Source organism: Lolium rigidum, chromosome 4 (assembly GCF_022539505.1).
Source record: "Lolium rigidum isolate FL_2022 chromosome 4, APGP_CSIRO_Lrig_0.1, whole genome shotgun sequence".
Lineage (NCBI taxonomy): Eukaryota > Viridiplantae > Streptophyta > Magnoliopsida > Poales > Poaceae > Lolium > Lolium rigidum.
The window spans coordinates 97,537,769-97,549,384 of NC_061511.1; the positions used below are offsets into that span (position 1 = coordinate 97,537,769).

The 11,616-nt window shown below is 39.4% G+C and overlaps 1 protein-coding gene across 4 annotated transcripts; it reads right to left on the reverse strand.

Annotated features, from left to right (window-relative positions):
* Positions 1-3,433: 3,433 nt before the first annotated feature.
* On the reverse strand, positions 3,434-10,017 carry LOC124649855 (inositol-tetrakisphosphate 1-kinase 1-like). Of its 4 annotated transcripts, XM_047189418.1 has the most exons (11): positions 9,579-10,017; positions 7,695-7,776; positions 6,746-6,778; positions 6,370-6,490; positions 5,580-5,672; positions 4,891-5,010; positions 4,623-4,799; positions 4,187-4,242; positions 4,026-4,110; positions 3,904-3,956; positions 3,434-3,793 (listed from the first exon to the last, which is right to left on the reverse strand). In XM_047189418.1, exons 1-10 carry the CDS (start codon positions 9,764-9,766, stop codon positions 3,946-3,948), a joined length of 966 nt encoding a protein of 321 aa, XP_047045374.1. In that variant the 5' UTR covers positions 9,767-10,017; the 3' UTR covers positions 3,434-3,793; positions 3,904-3,945. The 4 variants fall into 4 exon arrangements, 3 of the variants coding, with proteins under 3 accessions (XP_047045374.1, XP_047045372.1, XP_047045373.1); XR_006986823.1 differs by having other exon boundaries at positions 3,904-4,110; XM_047189416.1 differs by lacking the exon at positions 3,904-3,956.
* Between the last annotated feature and the right edge of the window lie 1,599 nt (positions 10,018-11,616).

The following is an 11,616-nucleotide window of genomic DNA, read 5'->3' on the forward strand; positions in this document are numbered from 1 at the left end:
GCTTACTTTCAGAGCAGATATGATGGCTTAATGATTATGCTAGGCAAGCAAATAATTTGGTACTCAGTAGTAAAGGTTAAGTTCTCTATTTGGAGGTACTCCTATCAAGATCCAGTGTAGAGTGGTGTTGTACCAATGCAAGTGTGTCTCATACTCTCACGCGAAGACAGTTTTGCAAGTGTTGCAAGGCGGCGATATTTCGGAGGGATGGATGACACCATTATCGCACTCATTTCGATTAGCCTTTACAATGTTGTTTACAAGCCATAAAATGTAAGTGCGAAAGATTTTTGGCATTGCTAGTTTCTAATATCAATTTGTGAAGGACTTCGACAATTGCTACCCCAATGAACGAGTTAACGAAGAAATAAGTTCCCTTTTAAGTGAGGCAACACACAAGTGTGAAGTGAAGGCCTTCTCGGAGCTAAATGCTAAGTTGACATCTACACCATTGCTCGCACTACCAAACTTTGGTTACACTCTTGAAATAACTTGATCCTCAGACTTTAGTGAGAATCTAAGTGGTCCAACTCTTAGTTGTTTTGTTTATGACAAATAATTCTATGCACTCGTGAGATTTCCGGAAATATGATAGCATTCTTGGTGGCCAAAAGAAGTTGTGATATAGTTTGACCATGAATCTTTGAAGCGACTTAGGAGTCAATTAAAACTGAACCGTAGGCATGCAAAGTAGTGTAAATTCATATAATATGTTTCTTACATTTTCAAGTACAAGAAGGAATGTTTGTGTTTATGCTTCTTTCAGATGTCGTGTTTTACTTTCACAGCTAGATGCTAAATTCTTGGATTCCAAAGTACTTATAAAGAATTATATGCTGGAACTAAATGCAACGAGGGAAAGGGGTCGGGAAAAGTTACATATACATGATGGATTCTTGTTTCAGGATTGTATTATATGTATTCTACATTGCTCTCTTTGTTTACTACTAGTAAGAGGGCACGTGCAACGCACGTCTAAATTCCAAAAATTAACTTCGAAGATGATTATCCTAATGTTTACATAGTTTTATTTTAATCCTATATGCTTTGTTACAAAAAATAATAACAATGTTTTGTCAAAAAAATGTTCAAGTCTAAATACTTCCTCGATCATATAAACTAAAAAAATCGTGATATGTATTATGTAACGGAGGGAGTATCATTTACGAAAGTAGTAGGCGTAAATTACATACTAATATAAAGAAAAACATACCTATATATATCCTAGGCACCTAGCCCATACCCACCTATAATTCATTAGCTAATTATGTGTCAACACCCCCATCGTGCTTCTATACATCTGCTTGTGCATCATCATAGTCCCAAGATACTACTGCTTTTTCTAGTGCATAATTCTCCACTGAAGAAACAATTCCTTTATGCATAAGGGCAAGGCATTTATATCAGGAACTTGCTAGGTACAAAATATAGTAACGTGTCCATGGCCACCTGCAAGATGTATTAGACGATCGATCGGCTAACAGACATGTCTGAGCACCTTCACGCGTGTAGTCGGGCGGTCTATCTGCTGTTCCCAACTCTTGCCCAAATTCACATCCACAATCGTGATGACCATGTGCGGGTGCAGCAGGACCTGACTCCCTCAATTCTGGAATCGTGCATGTCGAACTCATCAACCGTCGTCGCGATCTGTTCCGGCGCCGGCCAGCGCCAACACCAGCCATATCATCGAAATGGCTTCCTAGAAGATCGTGTCGCCCTTAACCAAGATGTTGCCGATGTGCTTACCGCCGTCTACCGCCGCACGTCGTAAGTTCGAAGAGCAGGACCGTCAAGCAGCATACTGATCGAAACACCTTGAAACACCGTACGTCTTGCTGGCGGCACCTCAGCCTCGACAATAGTGGAGTTAGTTCTGTCTTCGGCGTCGGTACCGACTGCGTGTGCGGGCATGGAGAACTTCGAGCAGCTCAGTGATCAGGCGCCGGCTCAAGGAACTCGGTGCTGCCTCAGTCATCGGGTGTGGAGATCGAACAGCCGACCTTCCCTACGCGCTTCATGCCGTCCGAGGCGCTCGTCGTGCTGGCACGCGTCGCCCAGCGTTTCCACGCTTGCTTGCGGCCCATTGGTGAGGTCCAGAGGACGTAGAAGTAGGAGGGGATCTATGTGGCGGCAGGGAACCCTAGCACTCGTGACTCGTGGAGAGAGACGTAATAGGGACAGAGCCAGAGAGAGCAGATTGGCAGATACAGGGAGGAGCCGCGCTGAGTTTGGGGTTGCAATCGTGGGAGGGCAGCGGTGGCAGGCTCGTGAAGTCGTGATGAGAAATGCTACACCTACGGGATATTTTCTACGGGATTAACTTACAGGATGACGTGGGTGCTTTTGGTTTGTTGTAAATCAGTTAGCTCCCGTGATTTTAGGCCCATGATGGATCCACACAACTCCACCTTAGCCCGTAAGAAATTTACGTAAAAAGTACGTAAGTGTAGCTTTATTGAGTCGTGATTATGGAATCAGACAATCAGTGATGTGCTCATCATTGGAGCGATATGGGCCTTCAGATCCACATGGTTTGACGGCTGAGATCACATGTTCCTGCCATGTTGGTGCATTTATAAGTAGTTTAGATTAGATTAGATTAGACTATTGCAGAAAGAGCATGACGGGGGCCTTATGGGACCTTCTGGTGCCAAGAAAATTAGGAGTGTGCTGAATGACCATTTCTTTTGGCAAAGTATGATGCATGATGTCAAGCTCTATGTGCTGATGTGAGATTTTCCGAGAGCTAAGTCATGTTTGAACCGACACGAACTATATCTTCCTTTATCTACTCCTAGTGCACCTTGGGCAGACATTTCTATATATACTTTTTTGGTTTACCACACATTAAAAGGGGGTGATGCAGTTTTTATATAGTTTTTTATATAAAGGGAATATATTAATATCAAAATATACCAATTACATGCAGTTTTTATATAGTAAATGACATGTTTAGCAAGATGGCTAATCTTATCTCACGTCATAAGAGCAACGATGCTCCACACATTGCTAATTTGTCTTTAGGGACATTGTGCGGCTGCATAGATCGTGATACACCGTTGTTTCAAATCGCGGCACCAAGTTCTTGAACAATTTTTGGAAAACATTTTTGTCAAGCTTGGAACGATGCTTCTCTTTTGGTCATGCGACACAAATGATGGACAGACTGAAGTTGTGAAACACATGTTGTCCATGATGCTAAGAGAAGTTCTAAAGAAGAATTTGAAGAAATGGGACCAAATGTCTACCTCACATGTAGTTTGTACACATGGGGGGCGCATTCCACAGCTAATATTTTTCCTTGCAAATGGTTGGGATATCATTAGTTCTCTCTTACAACATCTGTGCTTTTTTATTTGTTCCATACAAGGCCTTCTTAGTAGCTTCTCCTGAGACCTTTTCTGGGCTGCTGCTACACTTGCTCCAGTAATACCTCAAAATCAGCCATGCAGCAACAATTTATTTTATTTTTTGGTCATAGCATCATGTTGGCACGTAAATTGTTTTAAACAGGTTGCTCACAGGGCAACCGTACAATTTCTTTTTCCTCTCAATTTCATCGGTGTCTTTCCTGAAGCAAACTAATAGCCCCTTGTTATGTACAGAAGAGTAAATCTATCTAAGCTGCCAGTACATAGACTCTGTCTGTTAATTTTCTGGACCTTGGATAGGAACCTTCCCTATATCCCTACACTTCAGCTTCCGCTTAAACGCCTCTTGTACTTGCTTTGCACAAGGCCTAGGAAAAAGTCGGTGAATACATGCTCATAGCCTGGCATTTTACCATATCCTGCGGAGTTTGAACTGGGACAATTAGAGAAACACAGCACCAGGTAGCAACATAGTGTTAAATCAGAGACTACAAGCAAAACATTGGCCATTGAGGAAGTGCAGTATTACCTTGAACCTAGAATAAGGCTGCGTGTAAACAATGAAAGCAGCTTATGCAATAACTTAAGCGCAAGAAGTGGAGTATTAGCAAAGACAATAGAGGTTGAAACAAGAGTAGAAGAGTGACTCACCAGGGAAATAGTTAATGTCAATTACATAGTAGCGATCCTTTCTACCATGCTCTCGAATCATGTCTAAGTTAAACAGTCTAAGACCCTGAAATTTTGCCAGTCAGTTAAAAAGAGATTATAGAATTGCATATGGTTAAACAGACAATGAAATTTACTCGTACCAGTCGACGCCGAAGTTCCTTGCCCAGTTTTTCTAAAAGTGGTCTTGGAGGAAGTTCTGTCACGTGATAGCATTAAGTTATTAAGTAACATAAATGATTAACAAGAAAAATAGAGAGGAAATCATGTGCTTCTGAATAACTTCGGCACTAGAGATCTTTAAAAAATGACAGATGTAAATAGCTATCACCAAAAGTGTACCATACAGAGGGTTCAATCCAATAGCACAAAAACTAAGAGAAGCTGATGTTGCACAAAGCAAGCTAGATGCACTAGTTTAAACCAAAATGGGAACACCAGCAAAGAAGCTTTGCCTGCGAGCTAGATGCACAGTTTAAACCAAAAGGGAGACGCCAGCAAAGAAGCTAAACCTGCAAGCTAGATACACAGTTTAAACCAAAAGGGGGAATTAATTAATGCACCAGCAAAGAGCCTCACCAGCAATACAAGGGTCAATGTCTGCATCTTCTGCATTATTTGTTGCACAGGAAACTCTTGGGAATCGAAAGATCCCCTCACTGTTCTCCATGTCATAGTCGTTAACATCAGGAAGAGAAAACCGGCGTACAACCCGTATTGTTTCACCAACAATGTATACCTTAAATAAGATTCCGCCTGTATTGACAAAGTCAGACCTGGACATCCACTATTTGGTGGGAAGTTTCAGGATAGATCTAAAAGTACATAACAAGGCTTAAAAGATCACCATGGTTCACAAATTCCTGGAGAACCAGAGGAGGATCAAGCATTGACAGAGATGTATCCACATACGCAAGAGATAGTTGATGAGATTTCGATGTTCCATCAACAACCAAAGGTTTGGCAACTGTAAAAAGACATCAGAAACAAGCCAGTCTTTTACTCAGTATATTTTCGAGATTTAAAGTATAATGCCTGAGAAATAAATACATGTATGATAAATAGTAAGCTCAAACGGAAATTAAGTAGACAGCCGAAAGTTAAACATGGGGCAATTCATGAGATTATAAAGCATGACCCTAAACTGTAGTCGAACTTAATAACAAAGCAAATGTAACAACGAAATGCCATCACACTCAAACCCAGCAGTAGCATCACATGCATCCTCATGTCACTAGTAAATAGCAACAATTCAACACAAGCATTTTCAACATAAGCTGCAAAAAAATCTACATGCCTCTGATGAAACCCCTGAAAATCTAGAGGATCCATGCAAAAGGTATTAAAAACTACATGTGCCTTTGGTTAACATGCATTGATAAAATTCATTTATCTCACATGATAACAGTCAAAATTCTAAATGTAAGGTAGTATAATTAGAAAATAACAAAAATCTAGAACAAGCTACAACAGGATAAAAGAACCTAGGTCTCCTTTTCATCAGTAGCCTTATAATTAAAAGAGCGAAAAACTCACCCAAGGGCAAGGTTAGTCCAGCCTTGGCAACTGCAGCTGGTATGGAAGATGGATCTTTCATGATGACTAGTTGTCTGGGAGCACAGACCTCACCTGCAGTAGTTGAAAACAAAAAAATAATCAACAGAAAAGCTAGACATTTCCCATGCCAGTATTTAGACAAAATTACCACATGTTCATCATGATACAAAAATATTTTGAACCTCTTAGGAAGTAGTGCTCCTACCTGATTTTTTTGTTCAAGGTTCCAAATAGAAACATAGTTTAAAATTAATTTACTAATGGTTGCTAACTTGATTTAAAAATTAGCAAACAATGTAATGTCAAATTATTTAGAGAGAGGGTCTTTTCTTTCCGAAACTCTGAGCAATAGCTCTTTTTGGGATCAAAATTACAAACTACAATGTGATCTTCTGGGTACAAGGCTAACTTACAGGGGGAGTGACAACTATTAAGAAAATGCAAAACCTATAACATAATTTGACAAATCAAACCCCAGTTTGTGTTCGTAAATTCTGAAGACTACAGAAACCAAGACCCCCTGACGCTTGTGGAGACAAAATCCCCTTACTTTCCTTCTCCTAATCGATGTGGATCCTTTGTATAAAGAGCAAAGCCAGCAGACCATATCTAACAAAAAGGAAACAAACTTTATCTGATCCTAGGCAGTCTTAACGAATCTGAGCTGAAATGAACAAGCCTGCTGATCCTAATTGTATGTTGCCATGAGCCACCATGTGACAAGGCGCTGACCCCTGTAACCAGTATTAAATATATTTAGTAAAATTACCATAGCTGTTGGACAGGTTCAAATCAGCAACTTCTTGGAGCATCGACTGGCGATTGTGCAGATGTTGGATAGCACTTGGTGGGTCAAGGACAGTTACTTCGGGGTGCTCTTCACGATAATCCTTTAAGACCATGAAAGAAGTTCAGAAGATAAACAGGAAAATAATTAAAACAAAGGGGGATTCCTGTACATTTAGAACAATCAACATCTAAGTATTATAACAAGTGATGATACCTGCAAACAGGGTTCTAACTAATTATAGTACTGTGTGACAATGTTGCAAACAGAAGAAGTATATATGGAAGATGCCAGCAGCTACATTTTGCAATTTAACCATTGCTTATCAGAAGATTTTGCTTTGGTGTTCAGGACCTACCTCCAGAACTTGCTGCCACTCCTTGCTAGTACACTGAGAAAAAAAAAAGCAACAAACTCAATCAGAAACAAAGAAAATCTTAAGAAGCACCGAAATATACAGACAAACGTTTTGGAAACTAGATGTAAGATGCTCAATTATTTTCTTAGAAGATAAGTATGTGAAATATTAAGATAAGTATGTGACTGTTAATGAGATAAATACTACCAGAAGGATGGCCGGGGTGGAAGAACTGATCGAGGAGAGGGCGTAGATTAGGGATTGCAGGTCAGAAGAGAGGAGAGATTGTAATTCTTCTTGCCTAATTATTCATCTCAAGGGGTCCTTTATATAGAGGCCTAACAACCCAAACTGGGTAACAAACTAAATTTCTCATCTCCAATTCGCTTAAGACCCAAGCTAAGGGATATCTTATTTCTAATGGGTTTCTAATTCCTAATTGACGTATTATGTGCAACTTAAATATAACTGGGGTTATATCAGTAACTGAAGTCAGCTAGGGTCAGCTGGGTTTACTACATGAGTGAACCACCCACATGAGATCCCCCTCTCCCTCAAAGACCAGCTCGTCCTAAGCTATTAGGTGGCGGCCATGGCTGACACCATGAACGCCCCACTTTGAAAATGAAACTTATGTCAACGCTCTACCGTCTTTGTGCATGGTTGCAGCCGGATGCTCTAAATATATGGGGCTTGGTGTCTAAGACGTATCCGCTTGGCCTTGGTTGCATGCTTAACTACAATAGCTTGCCCCGCGCTTTAGATGCCACCTTGGTTGAATGCCAACTGCAGCAACCATGCCACATGGTCATTAAATGTAGCAGATGTGTGACCCACCCACATGGCCATATGACAGTGGCTGTTTGACTAAATATACCCACTATATGGGACATCTGTGATAGCATTATCAAATATTTTATTAGTAGAAGACAGGGAAGACATCGCTGACCTTGTGCAAAATAATGTCAAATGGGCCTTGTTCCGAGAGAGGACAAGTCTCATCAATTGATAGAAAATGAATTCCCTTCTTCCTGGAGAAAAAATAAGTAAGAGGAGAACTCATAAAATTGACACGGAGACATCTGGTGAACCGTGAACATGTACTGCTCGAGATAAGAATAGCAGTATTATTTTACAAACAACGAAATGAAATCATCTCAAACAGCTTCAAGCTTTCATTGAAGTCGCAAACAACTTGGAGAATACAACTGAAAATTTTCTCAGCGTACCATGAGCAATACTCTTAATACAGGACATGATTTTCAAGGAATGGCTTGAATCAACTAAAATCTATAACTACTGGTCACACCACTACAATAATATGCAGACTTTGCTATAAATAATCATTAAGATTTATACTGACCATGTGTTGCATATTTTAGGCATCTTCTATTTTTCATTTCTTCCTTTAAGACTTGACTGAAAGTTTGACATGGGCATAGGCGACAAAAAGAGACTTGAGGGACTGGAATGTCCCTAGGGATTTGGCACTTGGTAGGACTGCATGGAAACCAGCGATCCATGTGCCAGAATCTTAGTTTACTTGTTCTTTTTTTTCTCTCCTTGTTTTTTGTTTCCGTTGGGTTTCATATCTAGCCTACCCCAACTTGCTTGGGAAAAAGGCTTTGATATTTTTCCTTTGAGACTTGAAAAATACACCAACAGTACTGACAAAACCTGGACTCTCCAGGCAAGCAACAAAGAATGAATAAATAAGATGGTTGCCAATCATATTGAATAATACTAGAAGATTGACTAATTAATTGTTATATTGGTAGAATTGGCCTTTGTGACCTTGAGTTTTATTATTATACAATAATTCCATTTCTATGGTACAATTATTCCATTATCTTTGCGCGTCCATGAGGTAACTTGTGGTTTGAAGTACCAAGTGAGTTTACCACAGTTCGGATTTTCCAGATAGGTCCTATTACACTTCTCATATCCTCACAAATCAAGGTCCTGCATATTATCCCTTCATTTAGGTAGGATAATAAACTTAATTTACTGCCAGCGTGATAACATTGCCATTATGTACTAGATAGAAAGGAAAACAAGTACTTGACAATCATTACTGAAACAAGAATGAACAGTTGAATGGATAGCTGGTGCCAACATTGTAGTTATGTACTAGCTAGAAAGGACAGAAAAGAAAAGTACTTAATAATTATTACTGAAACAGAAATGAACCTTCGAATGGGTAACTGTTGTCAATGATTCTACCAAACCAGGTGAATTACTCACACAAAAAAATCTTCGCAACAAATCTCAAGTTAGCGTAGAACGCTGAGAACGAATCAATCTGGCAGCAAAATATCCAACATGAAGCTCATTTCAGATATTCAAACTAAGTATAAAGCATTGAGATAAATGGCATTGATCCTTTCAACAGTCAATCGATGGTTCTTCGATGAATTGCAGAGAGAAATACATTATGGGTATGCTGACAAAAGATGTCAATTTTTAATTTCTTCTAGTTCCCTTCTGTTTTTTGTTGATACAGCATGCATCAAGGATTCAAGTCTAGTCAGGTTAACATACTCTACTTCATCATTTCATTGTGAAGGTTAATCCAAGGAAATGATTGACAATTGATGAAACCTGAAACAACATTTTTGTCATCAGTAGTCATTTCATGAACCTGGGGCACGTGATGTGTTTGTCAAAAGCAACCCTTGTCTTTTGTTTGGTTCAGAAAAACAAATACATGCATATAAAAATATCAAAAAATCCTCCCGAATCAAATCCCTGGACACACGGCTTCCAGGGAGGACCACAAAAGATTCCAGCTTTGACACGGGATCAGAAGAGAGTCGCTTGTGTTCGGTTTTACCTGGCGAGCGCAAGGAGCTTGGGCTGCAAGAAGCTCTTGACCTTCTTCTTGGTTAGCGCGTACCCAACCACAAGCCGCTGTAGCCCCGACGAGGCAGCGGGCGGCGGAGATAGCGCTGCCGGCGTAGGCGTAGCTGAGGTCACCACCACCCCCTCCTCCTCGTCCCACCCCTCCTCGTTCACCCTCATACTCGCAAACCCTAACCCTAGCCCGCCCGAAGAATGGCGACGAATGACTCGCGAAAAGGAGATCTCCGAAAATTTAGGAAAGAAGTCCGGAATCACTGGGGGCAGCTGCGGCGGAGGAATTCGGGGACGAAAATGTTTGGAAGGAACATATATGCTTGATTTGAGAAGAAAATGAATTTTGTAGCACGAATTTTTTCTATTTTGCTTTTGTTTCTAGACAGAGATTTGTGTCTTTAATGGCGAAGGAGGCGAGTGGGAGAGGAGTGACGCGAGCGCAAGCGGGAGGGTATTTGTAGGCGATGAAGGGGATCACCGGATCAGTATTCCATGCCGCAGGCTTAGCATATTCCACCGGTACTCAGGTTTATTCAGGACAATATATAAAAAATCGAAAAGTATAATACGGCGTATTAAATTTGAATTTTCTCCTCTCCCAAATATAAAACCTATTAAAAAATATTTGTGGAGGTAGTAAATATACCAAATATATTTTAGGATTATTTTTATAGTACCAGGTTCATAATACTTCATCCGTCTATAAAAGGATGTCAAAGATTTATATAAACTTAAATGTATCTATACATTCAAGAGTGTCTAGATACATCTATAACGCCCCGAAGAATAGGATATCAGGAAGGGTAGATGTTGAATTTGTGCATTTGCATAACATGTATCTCTAAAATAAGGGAAATTTTTGAACTTCTACTTTTTAAAACCAAAATGGTCATATTTGAACTTCACTCTAGGTTGATCTAAGTTAGGCACTAGGATTTAAAATTCAAAATTCGACATGACCTCGAACTTTCTAAAATATGGGTAAACCTAAACCTGAAAACCTAACTTGTTTGTTTTGAGTGTTTAAAACCTTGCGTGAAAACAACTTAAAGTTAAATAATACATTTCCAAGTTTTTGAATTCAAAATTGAGATTAGATTTGGTTGAAGTTGAATTCAAAAAATTTGAATCAAAATTTAGACCTTTGATTCAAATATTTCTGAACCAACTATCTCAAACATATTGTCCAATCCCAAATCTTAACTCAATCATAGACTTGCAATGATTACAAAAAAGAATTCAAAATTCAAAATTTGAATTTGGCCATATGCAAAATTTCACAATGAATAAATAAAAATCATAAAAATTTAAACTTGTTATCAAAATGATCACAAAACATATTCTTTATTAATCATTAAACCATTACGAAGTAATTTAAAAAGCTTGTTTATCTAGAAAATTAAAAGAACAAAACGCAACCTAAATATACACTAAAAACAAAAAATAGAAAAACCTAGACTAGCCGACACTAATGTCACAACCACCACCATCACTTCATCTTCACCACTCTAATCAGCATCACTACGAGCACCACCACTGTCACTCCACCATAGCCAACATCATCATCACCATTTGATCATCCACCACACTTCCAACTTGTTGCCATGGTTGAAATGTTGGAATCACCTTACGGCGAATACATCTAGTATAGAATCCAAGTATATGTCCCAGGAAAGAGTTCCTGAAACATTAGTGAGGGTAATAAGCAAATAAGAACAACCCGAATTTGAGAGAGGTCAATGTTGTTGTAGTAAAACTTGACAGTAGACCATGACTTAGACCAATGCTAGGAATAGCCATAGAGTAGAGTAGTAACTGATATCGGTAACATCCATAGGAACGTTCAAGTATAGGAAAAGACACCCGGAACTAAAATAATAGCACTAACCATAGAAAAGTAAACCCTAGAATTGCAAACCCTAAGGAAGCAATAGAAAATTTTCCAAGTATCAATTACATTGAAACCAATCCGATAGAATCAGTATGCAACACCTCACTATATCTAGGATCCATAG

Coding starts and splice junctions, on each gene's coding strand:
- LOC124649855 (XM_047189416.1), bottom strand. CDS start 9,766: ATGAGGGTGAACGAGGAGGGGTGGGACGAGGAGGAGGGGGTGGTGGTG. Junction 7,777..9,578: donor AAGCTCCTTGCGCTCGCCAG/GTAAAACCGAAC, acceptor TTTTTTCTCCAG/GAAGAAGGGAATTCATTTTC. Junction 5,011..5,579: donor TGGACTAACCTTGCCCTTGG/GTGAGTTTTTCG, acceptor GTCTTTTTACAG/TTGCCAAACCTTTGGTTGTT.